Consider the following 18,580-nt stretch of genomic DNA (forward strand, 5'->3'; position numbering starts at 1 on the left):
CGGCAATTTTTGGCTCTTAAAAAATAGAAACTGGAATAAAAAATTTACGACTCAATTCCATTATTTTTTTATTATTCCGTGATAAATTTATATTTTAGAGCTTACAACCTCCTTGAGGGCTTAGAGACTACAGTCCAGAATGACTCGTCCCATATAGAATGGTAATAATGTGGTCTTCAAGTTAGGTGTTAAGAATATATTTTCTAAAAGAAAATATATGTTGATACTTCGACCATCTTGTATGGTTCTAACGGCCTGATGCCAAAAGTGAACACAAGTTGTTGAGTGTTGATGAATGGTATTTGATGCTTATGTAGCACCATTAGTTAGTGCGAAGATCTTTATTCGAGGGAAACATGATAAAAAGTTACTCTTAGAAGGGAGAAGTTATACCCTTCGTAATTGTTCTTTATTCTTTCATTTAACTTGCTATATTGGCTACCTAAGTATATAAAATTAAGGTGAAAATGCTATCCTTATAAGTGGTGGCTTAATCACTGCGCCATAGAAAGTTTCTTAAGAGACAGGTGGTAATGAAAGAAAACCATCTAGCATCTTGTTAACTTCAAAATAATTTTAAGTTTCATGCAAATTATATCGTTCTCCCATTCGAAGTGTTATAAGAAGGGCCATCCGTTTCCTATTTCTATCAATTTCCCTGCATTCATATGGAAAACATTTAGTTTCACAGCCTTTTTCTTGTTGTTAAAAAGTATTGTACCAATGGACGAGCATGCTGGTGAATTGTGTACAAGAAAAGATTTGAAAAATACCATGCATGAACATGCTTAAAAAAAAGAGACCATGCTTAAGTGGTCACGCCAACGTTTTATTTTTCTTCATATTATCCATAAGTTCCAAAATATTTAGGATGGTACTTTTAAAAAGTTTTTAGTAGTTGTGATCAAGATGAATGATAGAGTGGCACCTTTATATGTGAAAAATCTAAAATAGGCTGCAAAGCTTTTGTCCAGGAGCAAGATATTCTACAGGTGAAGGATCTTTCACCTTTCCCCTCCTCCATTCTATCTTCTCAAAGAAAGAAGACACTTAAGCTTTAAGTAACCTATTCCATGTTAGTTTTATTAAACAATTAACACTAATATTTTTTTTTACGGGAAAAGCAATAAATTAGAAAAACCATGGCATCCAATTAAAAGAATATAAAGGAATAGAAACCAGGCAAGGCAATCAATGCAATTGGATGCTTAGTCCGAGACTGTCATCTTGCAATGGAGATCAACCATGTGTTTTTTTTTGGGACGCTCACAACATGGGAGCATCTGTGGCTTATTTTCTTGTTAATTATTTGAGGTGTTCGTGATGTAATTGGAACCGAACTTTAGTTTATCGCAGGATTCAGTAAGTCAAGAGTTGTAGTCTTTTTAGACGAATCGTAATTTCATCTTCAGTCCATTCTTTTCGAGCCTCGATGCATTGAAAACAAAAATGTCGGTGCTGCAAATCCCTGCTCCCATGCAAGTCAGAGACCTTGGGTGCTGTGGATGCTCCATAGCTTCTGCTTCAAGTAAACCCTCATGGGTTTTGGTGTCATATAATATTTTCCCCCGAAGACGATTCAGAATTTAGTATTAAGTGTATGTATTCGCATCATTCAGTGCAAAAAAGCTGACATCGTGGTTGTTTTCTAATTTATTTCATGCAACGCTGTAAGTTTTGGATTATGATTTCTATGCTGGAAGTTACTGGAAATTCAAAAATGTCAGTTAGCTTCCATGATGAAATGCAGTTAACCTTTACAAAATAGAAAGTGAACCACCCAATTTAGTTGGAAGATGATTCAATAACCATCATTACTTACGCTGGTGATATTTTTTCTAAAGCTCCCTCTTGGAAACCTTGGAAGCCGGCCGGATGCATCGCAGTTTAGAAGGCAACCAGGTTGCAGATTGCTTGGCTACGGTCGTATTAAACCCAGATAGTATTGGAGAATTTTTCATTGATTCCGACAATGGTGCATATCAAATCTTGCCACAGGGTTCTCCTCCTTTGCACCGGAAAAAAAAAAATAATTGAAGTTTCCTAGTTCGGAGAGGCACTAGTCTTACTAAATAAGATCCTAAGTCATGTGGGGACCTTATTGTAACTTTATGCATTAATATTCTTCCCTCCCTTGGTAAGGAACAACCAAAACATGGGAAAGTGAAAGAAGCCTGCATGGAATATACCATGCCATGTTTGGGGTTAAAGGATGAGATCCGTGCAGAACTGTGGAGAACTAATGGTTGCTTGTGTCACGAAGTCATGATACGAAAAACTTGAGGCCCTGTTCTATGTAGACATGCATGCTTTTGTGCCTTTGAATACTCGCTACTACTCAGCTACGTAGCAAGTTGACAAGAGTTTGTTGGCAAAAACACTGCCTGAAATCAGGCTTCAACGCCAAATGGTGGCAGCACTCAAACCAGGGAAATGGTGCAGAGGAGAAAGACCACTCGAGAAAGCAGGGTTAGCTTTTAGGACACCTAGAGATGGACCATATGTGGCCTTGGGTTCCACGTAAATAGTTTCCAGACTTCCCATTGCTCGAAGCCTGGTCTTGATGGACGACGGGCAAAGACTACTCGTCCACGCGATGTGAAGCTCCGGCGTCCAATCAATGCAACGGACCAACACCATTGTGGAATCCGAAAAAATAATCCTCGACCCGGCAATCCATCCGAATCCGATAGTAAACAGATTGGATATGGAATCAAAATTAAATCTGTAGAAATTTTAAGATTGGATTTGGATTTGAGATTTTTATACCCAATCAACCTCCACCTGACCAAATCTGCATAAATTATTAAATTTGTTTTATATGTATAATATAAAATAAATACACATGCATATATAATATTAGTTTTATCTATGCACCCTTCGATTTCAAAAAATAAAAACTAGTAACATGTTAGAGCATGTTTCGATATTTATACTTTATTTTAAGTGTATCTTTTCAATTATATATCCTTTAATTTAAAACATTTATTGGACACTTCACTAATAAACTTTTCAAAGCATGGATTATTTAGCTTGATTAACTCTCAATACACAATATTCAATATTGTGATGCATACCCGAGGTCCCGAACCTGATCTCCACTTTATCTAAATCAAATACATATTTTTATTATCCAAACTCAGCTCAATCCCTCAATTAATAGGATATGTAACGAAAGTTAGAAACAAAACCTTAATAGTTACGGATTGGGGTTCAGTAAAACCCGAACCTAACTCGATCGATAGCATCCTTCCTAAATAGCAAGGTTAGCTTAGTTAACCCACTCATGCCAGAGAGGCATTATTGGGTCAAGTGAAAGGGATGCTGATCGCTAAACTCGGAGCTAACAATAGGAAGTCCATTGATCTAATTTTCCTCAATCATGCCGAGCATAGAAATGATTATAAATTTAAGGCATTAGAACAGTCATATACTAACCTGGCTTTTTCTTAAAAAAAAAGAGAAAAGAAAAGAAACATTAGACTTTCGCAATTCATACTATTCTGTGAGAGAAGTAGAAAATATCTCACGCACCCCCACCCGATCATTTGTTACAACCATGATCAAATATTCTTTTATGCGAATAATACAGCCTGAACCAGAGAATAAGACACAAATAGCTGGCATCTGCTGCAATTCACGTGAAAAGAGACGAAACTACAAGCATGAGTACTGACTAACGAGACAATTCCCTGCAGCCATGCACATGAAGGTTATGTGGCTTATATAGCTTCTTTTTTTTGGCAAAAAAGAGAAAAAAATACATGTTGTGACACTTCGCATCGAAATGAATCCATCTCAATGATAAAGGAATTGTGAAATCATGATTACAACTACTTCAAGAAGAGAACTTCAAGAATAAAATTGCTGAAATGATGCCGAGCAAACTGTCATGCCCCAAATCTATCATTTAGACTAGCATGTGATATGGCCACATATTCTATAAGATTATACTCTGTGGAATATGTGGCCGTGTCATGTGCTATAGAGTTTTGATACAGTACCAAAATTCATTCAACGCATCTCAAATCTTATTTGGGCTAGGTTTGAGTCAACAATTTCAATTTGAGTTAACTATATGCTAAACTTGATGACATAAACTTTAAATGGACTTATAATTCGGTTAGAGTTTGACCGGATTCAGATCATAGAGTTGTATTTTGAATGAGATCTTTTGTAGAAATGTATTTTGACCTGATGTATCAATGAAGCATGGTAGTGTTGGTGAAGAGATCAAGGAAGAAGGACAAGGGAGGTCAAAATGCTGGCTTGCTATTTGCTTGACCTGATAACCTCTTTAATTTTTCAAATAAGATTGCTAGCTATAATAAATCCACACCATAATTTGCTTAATCCATGCCAATCCATCTCGAACAGATATAGAGACTGTAATCAACTTGTCAAAAGTTGCTGCCCCTAGGAAGACAAAATATTTATATGAATGGTATTAACAACCAAGGCCCTCCACTCTGCTCTTGTCTCTAAGTCACTGGTGGTAATCTTAATTGCAGTTTTCGCACCTTTGTTCCTCTAGAACTCACTTGACCAGATATGCATGACTGAGCCAGCCCTTGTGAAGCACTATAGTACGAGAGACAATTTACTCCATCCCATTAGGTACCTAATCTGATTTGACCTTAATAAGATCGATTTTATATGACCCACGATAAATTCGAGATGAGTACAAAAAAATGGTAAACTCGTCTTGAACCCGAACCAGATATATATCTCCCTTCAAATTTGGCCCCCAAGACAAAAAAAAAAGGCATGCAAAAAAATTATTTTATGCAGCTTTACTTAACCTAATCTATCCAACTTGCAATGTTTAAGTATGGGTGGGTACGAGTAATAGCCTACTCAATCCCTTGCCTCCCTGCACTAAGCATCAAAGTGGGCTTAATATATCCACCTGGCCTAAGATGGCTCCCAATATAGACCGAAATCATTTATAGCTCTAACCAAAAGTGCTGCACAAAATTCAGTTATATTTTTTTAAAATCGATTTAAACTTTTTGTCCCTTGGTGGGAATTCAGCCGAGATTCGTTTCCAAGAGGAGTTGGAATCGGCTCCACCCGAACGAGTTTTGGTCAGCGGAAATGGGTGTACTTCATCCTGGTAGGTCCAATGATTCAGAATCACCAAAACCAAGCAACATGGGCCGTCCAGGAAGGCCCAATATAACCACCATTGGACGGTCGTGATCTACTTAGGGGTACTTTCGCTAATAACGAACCACTGAGGCCTATATTTGTCATTATGTCGCAAAATCTCGGCCCCCGCCGCGCTCTTTATTGGGAGTTCCATCTTCCGCCGGTAGGGTTCTTGGTTGGCCGCTGGGGTTTCTGCGGAACTGAACCGGAGGTGAGAGACGGACCCCTCTTGTAGCGATGCTCGTTTCTCTGTTTCCGATCTTAAAACCCCAATTTTGTTGTCAATTAACAATCTTTTTTCTTGTATGCCTTCATTACATCAGACGGAAATCTAGATCATCGGATCCGCTCTTCTTTTTTTGTTATCATTTTCTATATGGATTTCGTTAGTTTTGATTTCTCTCCCTCGTATCTCGTCATTGTTTGCTTTAAGATCCTGTGCTACGAACACCCTGATCGCTCTTGGTTGTCGGTTTTTTATGGATTTTCTACAGAAGGAAGCGATGGCTCCGCAGCCGAATACTGGGCTCTTTGTCGGGCTGAACAAAGGCCACATCGTCACCAAGCGGGAGTTGCCTCCTCGCCCGTCCAGCAGAAAAGGGGTAAGAGTCCCAAGAAAATGTTTGGAAGGAATTTCTTTTACTCGATTTTACTCTTTCCTCTCTGTGCGGTGCAAAACAGAGAGGGAAAGAGATACTTTTTGTTGATGTTATTAAGGATAATGGTGCTCATGCTTACACACAAGTGTAGAAGTCTGTGTTAGAATGAAACAGAGACTATTTGGTAGCTTGGTGAGAATCTGGTACTTGCAAATACTATTTAACATCTGTTAGTAATCAAGATCCCAGAAAGTGACAACATGCATGCATGTCAATGAAGTGCTTTTTTTTATAATCCAGTTTGAATATGGATTGTCTGATTTTCATTTACCATAAAATGGAAATAGATGTTGCTTGAGTGCAGAATGACTTAGGGCTCTAGTTAGTTTTTTTCTTTTACCAAGTCTTGGTTCTCTGTAAGATAGTGAGCAAGATAGGCAGTTTACCGATGATGTTTAACTAGGCAGGTTTTGCATGCGAGAATGACATTTAGTATGATGCTGCTCATATGTGAATGTTTTAATTTTCAAGTTTGTGCTGTCCCTATTGGATTAGGTGCTCTGTTTGGAGATGGATATAAAAAAAGGCTATAATTTCAATTAATATACTCTGGGAAAGGAACTTTATGAAATGAAAGGATTCAATGTTGATCCTAAACCAATTCTAAGGTGGGTCTTAACAGGTAGGATTTGTATTAGACAGGTTTACTATGTTTTGGTTATTCAAATAGGAAAAAAAATATTTTTTAACAACCTAGGATCCTTGTATATAACTGAACATGATTTGCTGCATTTTCATGTTAATGTTTGCAGATATTTAGATAAAATTAGGAAATAAAACTTTGCTAGTTTCTTTTGGGTTTGGTTGCGATATATCCTAACATTTTTCATGTTGCATTTTGAGTAAATCTGGTTCAAGAACTCTTGTTCGAGAAAAGGATCATATGTACTCCTGATTTAGATAACTTGGATGCATCTTTTTGTATAGGTTTAGTTTTGACTGTTCCCTATGAAGTTGTTAAAGTTGTAGCATATGAGTTTTCATTAGTTTCATATTTGCAAACAGACAAAACCTTACATTGAAGAAGTTTAGTTTTCTGAAAACTCCAATGTTTCACTACTTAAAATATGTTGATGCAAATTTTACATCTGGTATTGCTTGCTGTGCTGATACCTTTGCTTTTATTTGCTCTGTTTGAAGTAGTATATTAGAATTGCCCCTCATATATCGGCAGTGCTGTGCCAATGACCATTTGAGAAGATCAAGCCTTTAATCTCACTCCATGCATCTTCATTTTTCTGATGTGACAACCTGACAGATGCATTCTTTATGCATAATTTTGGAGTTCTAAACCTCTAATTCAGTTCTTGCTTTGGGTGCTTGTCAGATTTTATCTTAGTTTTGGGTAAAATAAAATTACCATTGCCTCCAACAGGTTGCAACTATCTGCGTGCTTGAGAACATTATGGAGGTTTACATGGAATGATTCCATTGAACTGATGGATATTGATGTTTATTGCAGTGAAACTGTTTCATATGTTAACTTCGTTTCTATTATTTCTGTACATTGCAAAATTGTATTGAGATGCCTCAAAACTTTTATATTATTTCAGAAAACCAGCAAAAGGGTGCACTTTGTGAGAAGCTTAATCAGGGAAGTTGCTGGGTTTGCTCCTTATGAGAAGAGGATTACTGAGCTTCTTAAAGTTGGAAAGGACAAGCGTGCATTGAAAGTGGCAAAGAGAAAGTTGGGTACTCACAAGAGAGCCAAGAAGAAGCGTGAGGAGATGGCCAATGTTCTGAGGAAGATGAGGTGAGGGCCTATTTTTTTTTTCTTGACTGCTATTTCATTTTTTTCCATTTTGTATCAAAATATACTATTTTGCATTTAAAACATGTCCACTGAGGTTCTGTTAAAAAATTTTCTGGCAGCATAATGTAGGGTCATTATTTGATTATAAAATGTAAATTGATGATATATTTTAGTATTATAAATTCAATATAATGTCAACCCTTGCTAGGTTATAATATATATATATATATATATATAGAGCTTGTCAGTTTTTACTTTGGTGGATGGGGACACAACCAAATTTAGTTGTTAATTCTGGTTATTGGTCTGGTTCTAGTGTGCCTGAATGGAGTAAATTTTAATCCAACGTGTTACCAGATCTGCTTAAGCATTTGAACTTATTTAATTGCTACTAACATATAGTGATCAGCTAGAACTATTATATCAATTGAACCTTGATTGTTCAGGAAATTACATGAATGAGTTAAGCTTTTTGGATGTGTTAAGTTTAAATATTTGCTCTTGATACTGTTGCTAGCAATTTAAGCCAAAATGACATGAAAACATCCGTTGAATGTCCCGTATGAACATGGTGGCTGTAATTTTGGTGATAACCTGTGTACAACTTGTAGGATTTCTAATTATTACTTTTGGGTTTCTTGTGGCGCGTCCACTTGCAGGTCTGCTGGAGTGACCGAGAAGAAGAAATGATGTAGTTGGGGGGACTGCCATGGTCCCAGCGCAGAATATTCCAACATCTCAACTTTTTTGAATTATGGGAGCTTATGAAGTATATTTCTTTGTATGCTCTCTAATGTGGGGTCTTATAGACAGCCAGGCAAATTGTTTTTGAAATTTGACTAATTTTAGGAAATCTTTGTTTGGACTTTTGAGTGTTGTTTTCTTCATCTGTAGTGTTGAATTAGTCACGGAGAGGATGATTCAGTAAAGTCGCTCCATTATGACATTAAGATCATAGGTTCAAAATATAGAAAGAAAGAGCCTCTGCATGTTAGTACATCTGGTCTGCTTGAGGTTCAAAGTGAATGGCAGGGCATAATTCTTTTTTGCCATTGAATGTCAATAGCAGAATGAGCTATATTCCGAATGCAGACTCCCTGGCATATTTGTATTCTGAGAAAGTCTTAATGCAATTTCTTTTGTCAATAGATTACAATTGTGCGCTTCCTTAGAGGACCATCAGGTGCAGTGGGTATCCATTACCTTCAAGCTGAGATTGTGGCGGGCTTATTGTGCGAACAAGCAGTTGTAACCGGTCATCTGAACTATTGTGTTGAGTTTGCTGATCGTACCTGGGCCGGCAACTAGCAGGCATAAAGGAAACGGCAATATGTCAGATGTTATATTATCCCACATGGAAGGTTAAGAATATTTTTTTTTTTTTTTTTGGTACAACGGCGGCTCACACCCTACGGGTGTGGATACGGCCTGCAAAATCTGAAACAAGTAAATCAAAGAGAGACTCCGGCACAGTGTCGGGCTCCCGCAAAATAAAACCTCCAGAATGGTGAGCCGCATAGGAAGCGACCCAATCAGCTGCACAATTCGCTTTCCTGTAGACGTGTGTAGCCTGATAGGTTTCACACGCCTGCAGAAGACTGCGAATGTCCATAAGCAGCGGTCTGCCCTCACCTGCACGACCTCGGCCTCTCACCCAATCAATCACAGTGGACGAGTCACCCTCAAGAATGATCTGGTCAGCACCCAGTGTCCGTCTCGCATAAGATACGCCCTCCCATGCGGCTCGGAGCTCAGCACATACCATCGATGCATCGGAGATCCGCTGACCCCCCAGTGCCACCAGTCTGGCATCATGATCTCGAATGACGAAGCCTACACCTCCACCTCTCCGGTCAGCTGCCATACTGCCATCGAAATTCACCTTCAGGAAGCCAGGGGGTGGGGGTACCCAGGATACGAAAACGTAAGTGGGCGCTACAAGAGCAGAGGGGGTACCCCAGATGTCCCTGGCCAACCCGGAAGGTGACCCCACAGCAGTGCTAAGAAACTCCTCTGCATGCAAAAAGGCCCTAGCCACCACCGCCCCCGGGGGCGTGCTCCGACCCTCAAAGACTCGTGCATTCCTGTCTAACCAGGAGTGGTAAGCCAGGTATGCAACCCGAGTCCCTCTCTCCATCACCCCGGGCCCTGCCCCCGGACTCTCCAGGAAGCGAATGAACTCAGCAATGGACGGCCATCTCTGCCTCGGGTCGTAGGCCAACCCTGCACACCTCCAGATTTGAACAGCCTGCGGGCACTCAACTAGCACATGATAGATGGACTCCTCCACCTCCGAACAGACTGCACAGTCCGCAGCTATCCGTACTCCCCGTCGCATCAGAACACTCCTCGCGGGGAGGCAGCCCCAAGCTACCTTCCACATGAATAGTGCGACGCGTGGATGAACACGTAGTCTCCAGATCCAAGCACCATCAAGATATCGGGTCTCCACTCCTCCCCTCCACTGCGCTATATCGCGAGACCTCACTGTCGTCCGCCCGGACAAGCTCCATATCCTCCTATCCACTGTCATCCCCATCGGTATCGGTAAGGCCAACACTCGCTCTGCAAGCTGCTCATCAAAAGTCCGCCTAACAAGATCTACATCCCATCTCTGCTCCCCCTGGACAAACAGAGCACTCAGTGTGCGCCCCTCCAACCACCCATGATCCATCAATGTGGGCCAGTCCTGCAATCTGCCCTCTGATAGCCACCTATCCTCTAGAATCCTGATAGTCCGACCGTCCCCAATCTCCCATCGTATCATAGGCAGCACCCCCGGGGCACGAGCACATATCTCTCTCCAAATAAAGGAAGCTCCGCGTCCAGCTCTGAATGTGGCCGAAGTGATGGGGTCACCATACTTCGCCCTCAGCAAAGAGGCCCAAATACTCCCCGACTCCAGAAGAAATCTGACTGCAAGCCTCGTGGCCAGTATCTCCCTACGCTCAAGTAGAGAGTGGATTCCCAGTCCACCTCGACTGGTTGGCTGACAAATGACCTCCCAAGCTAGTAAGTGGATGCCCCCTCTGTCCCCACGATGCCCCCAAATGAAAGTCCTGAACAACCTCTCCAATTTGCGGAGCACAGACACCGGTACCAGTGTATTAGACAATAGGTAAACAGGAATAGAACTCAAAACTGACCTCAGTAGGGTGACTCTGCCCATCATCGAAAGGGTGCTCACCTGCTAGCTCTCCAATCTCCGTCTGATACACGCCTCCATAGACGAACACTCCCCCTGCCGTAAGCGTCGGCCAGTAATCGGGACCCCGAGGTATCTAAAGGTCCCCTCCTGCTCGCCAATCCCCAATCTGCTCATAATGGAGGCCTTCACCCTAGGATCAGTCCTCGGGCTGAAGCTGATGGCTGACTTAGATAAGTTGACCATCTGACCTGAAACTCTACAATATCCCTCCAGGATCCCACTAATAGTCAGAGCTGATCTCCGTGTCGCGCGAGACAGTAGTAAGCAGTCATCCGCAAACAGCAGGTGAGAGATACATGTCGCACCCCTCGCCGGCCTATATGCCTCAATCTCCTGTGACACTGCTGCATGGCGAAGTGCTCGTGACAAGAAGTCCGAGCAGATGATGAACAGAAGAGGTGACAGCGGACAGCCCTGTCTCAAGCCCACTGATGACTCGAAATACCGCGATGGGGAACCATTTATCAATAATGCAAATGATGGTGACAGAATGCACCCCTGAATCCATCTAATCCACTGAGGGTGGAAACCAAACATCTCCAATGACCGCCTCACAAAATCCCACCTCATTCTGTCATACGCCCGCTCCATATCCAGTTTTACCCCCATCAAGCTCCTACACCGGGGAGCATTCTGCAGATCAGACATGAACTCATGTGCACAAAGCTTTTTCCCTATTTTCGAAGGACCATGCGAAGGCTATTCTTGCATCCGGCATCATCAAAGCTTTTTCCCTATTTTCGAAAGTTTTAAATATTTTATATTTTGTCTAGCTTGGTGAAGAAATTATACCCAAAGTAGAACAAATTATATCCAATGCTAGATGACTTACTGTGTCGGTATCAGCTGATGTGATGGAATGTTATGAAAGCTGAATCTGTCAATCGCGGTCAAATAACTGAGCAGCTTGCTTATCACTAAGTGAACAGTAGTATTATTACTGCAAAAATATGCGTTCCTGCTTGCATTGCATTGCATTGCAGAGGAGAGCTTACGTTTTGTGTTACCGACTTACCGTAACGGGTGAGTGTTTTTTATGATGGAAAATGTTTGTGGGAACCACGACGGTGCAGGACCCAGGTCGTCAAAAGGACACGGATGGAATCATGGAAGTATAATACGGCGGCTAGGGATAAACTCGGAGGTGAGTAGAGATCGGATGCGGGCTGGGCCCCGCTTGCAGCCTTCCTACACGAATCAGCGTGATCGTCACGCTATCCACCAATTAAATTCGAGCGCGTTGCCATCACAACTCACAAAAATCACGCAACCGTCCGTCTTCCACCATTCACCTCGCTTGATCATGCGACACGGTACAATTCGGATGTACTAGTTTTTTGAATCACCAGTTTGAAGTTGCGCAAAAGCCTTTTCCTTTTTTATTACGGGGCCACTGTCGGTACTTGGGTTCCACGGTAAGAGAGGGGGGAAAAAAGGAAAACCGAGGAGGTGGGGTGGGGGGAGCTGGAGGGATGAACACCAGGCGGTGGAGAAGGTTCTGACTGCCGTCCCTCCTTCCACTCCTCGTCGTCGCTTCCTTCTTCCGTCCCCTTTCTCCTCCTCCTCCTCCTCCTCCTCAATTTGTTTAAAATCAGACCCTCTTTTCGTTATCACATCTCGATTGTTGCCTGAAATTAGTAATCTGTTCGACGAGGAGTGCCGATTCACGCTTCGGTGGCGGTCTGGACGCAGACGATGCCGGCAGTGGAGGCCGCCGGTGCGATCCAGAACGACCATTAGCCGTTGGATCTGGATCTCCGTACCGCTACATTACTTGCTTGCTTCCTTCTCTCATTTTTTTTGATCGTTAAAACATCCTTCTCCGCCGTTGTTAGTTGTCGTGATGATTGATTCTACGGGTATATATGCAAAAATTGGTCCCTGAGAAGGAGCCATGTAGCGGCTTTCTTTCATTTTTTTTAAAAAAATTTCTTCTCTGGTCCTTTCCCCCCAATCGCGGATGCTAGGGTTGGGGTTTCAGAGGCCCCGGCGATCGCCGTGGGAGCTTCTCCGATCGGCCGCAGTTTCCTGCTTCCTCGCCCTCCTATGCCACTTCGCCCTTGCCATGGTTCCCCGCCTCTTCCCTTCGCTCTCCCTCCTCTCCCTGCTCCCCATCTCAGGTTTCTCTCTCCCCTATCATCTTCTCTCTCATCTTTCTTTCTTCGATGTTAATAGAGCTTTTTTTTTTCTTTTGTTTTCTTTTTCGTGCAGCTTTAGTTCTGCTGGCGACTATTTTCTTGGGTAAGTGCTGGAGGCGGCTCCTCGGGATAGCAGCGTCCGCCCCGGCTTTTGTTCTTTTTAATATACTATTTTTATGGGGAGTTTATATCGCTGTAATCCGAGGAGGTACTTTCTTTCCCTTTAAACCATCCCCATCGAGTTCAGCTAGTGAACCCACTGGTTTCCTTTTTTATCTGCAACGTAGAAGTTTAGTTGCTCTGCTCGTTCGATACAAAACATTTAAGTCTTTAGTTACTCTATTTCTGGCACTGATTTCTTCTTCTTCTTCTTCTTCTTTCTTAATTGCAGCTATTCCTTCTATACTGGATGCCATTCTCAATGCTGAATGTGCTTTACTTCTGTTTGGTTTCTACAAGTAAGCTTCCCTTTTTATTTCATTCTCTTTACCTGTGGGAATCGTTAATGATTCATTTAGCATCAATTGACTGTGGTTGACTCTGCTTTCTGTATCAAGCGTTACATTTTCATCTGGTTTCTCTTGGAAAAGTTTTTCTTCGGCTGTCTTCGGATTCATATGATAAAAGCAGCTAGTTTTTATATTTGCCATCTACATGCTGTTGGCTCATGTTGCCTTTATACATATATAATACATGCCATCTGTCATTCTTTATAGAAGAAAACAACCAAATCTGCAATTGAGTTGCCCTCTTATATGAAATTAAATGGCTCATCTGTTATAAGATATTTTATGAAAACTAACAACTTTACCTTTTGGTCCAGTGAAGTTCTGATCACATTTCTTCACCATAAACTCCCAAACTCTTGGGTCAGTCCATTAGAAACCTAATTGGAACGATCCACCTAATAGCCGAGGGAACACTTCCTCCACCTATGAATTGTACTATTTTGGATAATAACCTAGCATACAAAGATTAAATTAAGACATCCAAATGGGAATTCGATATAATGACTAGCTTCACCTTCTCTTTGTGGCTAAAGCCCATCAGGTGGTGTCTCTCAGCTTTCTGAGAAAATATTTTACTTCACACTATAGCAAGTACATGTTCTTTGCTACCATATTACTTCCAGCTGTTGATCATGTCTTCAATCTCTGTTTCTATAGATATTTACAAATACATTCTTGATCATTGTTGGCTAACCATGATTATTCCTGAGTTTTGATATGGTAGTTCTCGTCCTTCCACCTTCTTTAGGGGAAAAAAGTGGTCTTGATTCTGATTCACACCTGAAATCTTTAATTCAACAATTTTATGATTATTTTGTGGTTGTTGAGTTGTATGATGCTAGTAAACAAGACAAACTTTGAGCATCTTTTTTTTTTTTTTTCTGTACTTTGATATGCAAGGAAGATTTCTAGGGCCAAACTGATAATGTCTGCTCTGTGGTTGCAGAATTTTTTCTAGTGATCCTGGAATGGTTGCACACGACTCTTCTTGCTCAATAGAGTCAGAGCAAAAAGGCTTTTCTGAATTCGATCTTCAGTATGAGGTATTAAATTGGATCCTAAATTTATTTTTGTTGCAGTATCTTGTGTGCATAACTGTATCCTTTACTTGCGGCAGAAGTAGCGGTAATGGCAATTTATGGTTCATTAATTGGTCCATTCTAATGATGAAAGCACTTTGATAGAATTAGTTTTCCAAGTAATTGGTGGTGTATTCAGTTCTTATTAATAGCATATTTCTTGAGGGCAAATGTTTTAGGTAACTTATAGTTTGGTCGGTTTGAGAATGCCTATCGTCTGCTGAATGTTCATCAATAGCATTTTGTTTTTTCACTACCATATGCAGTTAATTGTATGTACTGAAACTTGTATCTTATGGCTGTTGTAACCTATTTGTTTTTTAATTCTTATTTTCAGAAGTCTCCATTATTTTCAAGGGTTAGGTATTGCAATATCTGTAAGACAAGCATTAGGGGATTCGACCACCATTGTCCTGCTTTTGGGAATTGCATAGGTAATGCACCATAAGTTGTGTTTTTCTAATGCAGTTTCAGTTTCGTTATAAATTAGGGCTTGTACATCATCAAATATTGATGCCTTGTTCACAGGTCAGAAGAACCGTCGTCTATTCATTGGTCTTTTAGCTGGATTTGTTATCGCTGAGGCCTCCTATACAATGTGTTCAACTCATTGTACGTGATTAGTATGGTGATGTAGTTGGACAACTAGCTAGTTTTTTGTCATATGGACTATCAGTCAAGCAATCACTGATATTCTTGAATGTCAATTGCATTCAACCTAAATTCTTAGTTAGAAACACTGCATCTGGAGAAAATGTTATTGCCTCTCTTTACTTTCTCAATGTCGTTAACTTTTTCACATTTTTGATTTGCAGTCATCACAAGATCTCTAAATACACAAAAAATAAGATTGGAGGTACGTTCTGCATCACAAATTTTTCCATCATGCAAATACAATCAGATGTAGTTTTGATGACTGCATATGATGATTGCCATTTGCAGAGTGCTCCTTAAGTTATTTGAATTTGAGTTTCTATTCATCATAATAGTAGGTTAAGCAGCACCAGTGTAACTGTGTTATAATATCAGTGTATAATGTTCCTTTTCAGCCATACTTGTCTTCCTGTTTATCTATCTCCTCTTTTTTTTATTATTATTATCTGATAACAAATTACAAATAATAATAATGCGCAATGGATGATTAAAACTTCAAATATTATACATTCTGCAGAACATCATCTCTGGCAACTTTGTGATCGGCACAACACTGTTTTCTATCCTCCAGGTGCTATGGCAGGTCTGATTGATGCCCCATGTTATCATTTACATACGTCAACTTCCTGATGACGTTTTGTATTAAAAGCAGCAGTGCATTATTCATATATTTGTCATGAAATTTTGAAAACATGAGAAAGTTACCATGCTAGTGTACGGGTTGAGTACAGAACTGGAAGAATTGTTGGCAATCTCTTTTTTGTCTCTTATTTTTCTTTTTTTTTTTCCCCAGAAAGTAAATTATGTCAATATTTGCTAAGTTCTTAGTGGAAGGATTATTCTCTCTCTGCTGGTCAATACAAGAAATGGTGATGCAGTTCTAAATGGGCTGTCACATAAATTTTGCTTGATTCATCAATTACCGATGCAGAAATTAAATCAATGAGGTTGACTTATCCAAGTGGAGCATTAGAAACCAAGATGCCATTTTTAATTGCGTTGCTTTTGAGGGAACAATATGATGACCGGAGTCATGTTGATGGTCACTTTGTTTCCTCTCTCATTGACTAAGTTTCTAAGTAACCTCAATAAATACATAAATTTAAGTTTCTAGAAATCAATTTGCTGACCGACACTCACCCTGCTGTGCTTTCTAGTCAGGTAGAAAGGGCCATTTCTAACAACTGAACTAAAGCTTTTAGGTGAACTGTCGTACAGATGTTTCCTTTTCTTTATCTCTGTATTTTGAGCACTCTTGTCCAATTGTGTTTCATTTAAGCATCTATTCTTTCTTCTCTTGAATGCTGAAATTGTCAGCATTTATAATTTAACGATGTTTAATTGTTCTTCTTCACTAGGTGGTCTTCCTAGTGTGGCATATATATTGCATCTGCTTAAATATCAGAACAGAAGAGTGGGTAATTACTAGAACTTTGCCATGTTTGTAATTTCTCAGTTTAGTGGTATAGGGTTCTTTTTTTAATCATATTACGTATGACCAAAACAAGACAATTTTCCAGATTAACTGGAGGAAATATCCTGAATTCCAACTCATCGTCCAGCCCCAACCAGGTAGCTTTATTGTACGAGTTTTAGTTGAACTTTTCTGTGCCAAATGCATTTGTTACCAATTGATTGGGTTTTGTTGTATGTGATTTTGCAGGAAGTCCCACTTCGGAAACTCGATTTACAAATCCATATGATAAGGGTTTTATTGGCAACATCAAAGACTTCTTTAAACCAAAGGATTAGATAAAATAAATGATATGTGAGGCAGATTTATAGAATTAAGAGATTTATGTGATGAAGGCTAGCAAAATTAAATGATTGATGCCAATATCCTTCTTTTTCTCGGAAAAAGTAGCTTCATTGTCCACGCAACTTCCACTCGACAGGCTTCATGCTTGAATGGTCATTATATTTTTCAGTGGTTATCGGCTGTATTAAGTGTAGTCTCGAGGTGCAAAAATGCTCGGCTTTTATTTTTCAAAATGATTTTATCCAGTGAACGTTTGAAGGTTCAACTCTGTAGAAAGTTGCAAGAAAAAGGAAGTCTTTTGGTTCCATTCTCATGTTGAGAGGCCAAGGGACTCGGAATCTAAGGCGCAGTATCAGGCGACGAGTTGCAACATATTATCATAGGCTTCTTCTCGATCTTTTCTTGTCATGAATTAAGACTTAAATAATAATGTAATATCAGTTTCTTCATAAAAATCACCTGGAATTTCCACTATGGATTAATGTGGTTTCAATTTGTTTTGTTTGCACATGCAATTTTGGTCGAATGGTTCTGATTTCAATTTTATAAGTATATCTTTCACCATCTTACCAGGTCTATCATAAGTTTTTCTATTTCAATGCATCATTTAAGAAAAATAATATGTATTATAAAATAAGCATTTTATAGTATAGTATATTAAAACAAGTCGTAAAGTAAATCATGTATGAATAAATTATCCATCTTTTATAAACATAGTTCTAAGTTTATATTACAAATAAATTTATATATCATTTATCACTTAATGTAATTCTAGATTAAAACATTGCTTACACATATTCGTGCCATGGTCGCTATAACTTCTGACAGAGTCATCTTCGTAATCGACAAGATATCATAATTTGCATTCGTTATCAATTTTAACCCACTGGTAAAAGGTCATTTTCGTTGAATGCTAACTTCAGGGTGTTAATTGGCCTCCAATTTTAGAGACGGTCATAGCAATATGAGAGTTTTTCGAAAATTTATTTTTTTAAAAAATATACATATAAATAGATAAAAAAATATTAAATGGAATGATTAAATTTATATTTTATAACAAAGCTATTTTTATTAAAAATATTTATTAAATTATTTTTTATAATAAAGCTTAATTTTCAGAACGCATGTTAATCTATAATTTTAAGAAAAGCATGATATTTCTACAAGCAAATTTTATGCATGAAAAATATAAATATTTAAAAAATAATAAAGAGTGTAAGGTCTATTTATCTTTTTCATCTTAGACCATTAAACTTCACTAGGTAATTCAGTAACCCTATTAAAACTATTGAAAGTAAAATTAGTTTTTGTTTGACAATTTTAATCAAATTAAAATAATAAAAAATAAGGACGATTAGCCGATAATAGCGTTTGACGATTCTGGATAGGTCAGGCCTGAGCAATTCGATCAATAAATTCTAGGGCATTAACCTGAGATTGAGTGCCATAGATCTTCTAGAGAGAGAGTAAAGAGAGGAAAGAGAAAGTAGAGAGAGAAGAGAGGAGAGAAAATTGAGAAGACGAAAAAATCTTTCTTCTTTCTTCCCCCTTGCGAGCTATAGGCGGCAGCCACGATGGCCCAGCTGCCTATCCGACGGCAGCCTTAGGTGGCCGCAACCCTGGCCAAAGTGGCTAATCATGGCCAAAACAAGGGTGCTTTGTTTCGAATA

At 39.5% G+C, this 18,580-nt stretch overlaps 2 protein-coding genes across 2 annotated transcripts; both read left to right on the forward strand.

Moving 5' to 3' along the window:
• The first annotated feature begins 5,265 nt into the window (after positions 1-5,265).
• Positions 5,266-8,521, forward strand: LOC103703461 (large ribosomal subunit protein eL36x-like). Its single transcript, XM_008786312.5, has 4 exons — positions 5,266-5,362; positions 5,646-5,753; positions 7,364-7,563; positions 8,223-8,521. The coding sequence occupies exons 2-4, from the start codon at positions 5,655-5,657 to the stop codon at positions 8,251-8,253; spliced, it is 330 nt and encodes a 109-aa protein (XP_008784534.1). The 5' UTR covers positions 5,266-5,362; positions 5,646-5,654; the 3' UTR covers positions 8,254-8,521.
• A 3,594-nt stretch (positions 8,522-12,115) lies between these two features.
• On the forward strand, positions 12,116-17,403 carry LOC103703460 (uncharacterized). Its single transcript, XM_008786311.5, has 11 exons — positions 12,116-12,891; positions 12,983-13,117; positions 13,301-13,367; positions 14,365-14,461; positions 14,835-14,931; positions 15,026-15,109; positions 15,313-15,353; positions 15,669-15,734; positions 16,510-16,569; positions 16,672-16,723; positions 16,815-17,403. The coding sequence occupies exons 1-11, from the start codon at positions 12,732-12,734 to the stop codon at positions 16,901-16,903; spliced, it is 948 nt and encodes a 315-aa protein (XP_008784533.1). The 5' UTR covers positions 12,116-12,731; the 3' UTR covers positions 16,904-17,403.
• Positions 17,404-18,580: the final 1,177 nt, after the last annotated feature.

The sequence above is a fragment of the Phoenix dactylifera genome, chromosome 8, assembly GCF_051530095.1.
Source record: "Phoenix dactylifera cultivar Ajwa chromosome 8, Ajwa_hap1_PhDact_Kaust_v1.1, whole genome shotgun sequence".
NCBI classification, from domain to species: domain Eukaryota; kingdom Viridiplantae; phylum Streptophyta; class Magnoliopsida; order Arecales; family Arecaceae; genus Phoenix; species Phoenix dactylifera.

Excerpts from the sequence above, each read along its gene's own strand:
- LOC103703461 (XM_008786312.5), top strand. The coding sequence starts at position 5,655 with ATGGCTCCGCAGCCGAATACTGGGCTCTTTGTCGGGCTGAACAAAGGC. Across the intron at positions 5,754-7,363 it reads GCCCGTCCAGCAGAAAAGGG|AAAACCAGCAAAAGGGTGCA; the intron begins GTAAGAGTCCCA and ends ATATTATTTCAG. Across the intron at positions 7,564-8,222 it reads AATGTTCTGAGGAAGATGAG|GTCTGCTGGAGTGACCGAGA; the intron begins GTGAGGGCCTAT and ends GTCCACTTGCAG.
- LOC103703460 (XM_008786311.5), top strand. The coding sequence starts at position 12,732 with ATGCTAGGGTTGGGGTTTCAGAGGCCCCGGCGATCGCCGTGGGAGCTT. Across the intron at positions 13,118-13,300 it reads TATCGCTGTAATCCGAGGAG|CTATTCCTTCTATACTGGAT; the intron begins GTACTTTCTTTC and ends TCTTAATTGCAG. Across the intron at positions 13,368-14,364 it reads CTTCTGTTTGGTTTCTACAA|AATTTTTTCTAGTGATCCTG; the intron begins GTAAGCTTCCCT and ends CTGTGGTTGCAG.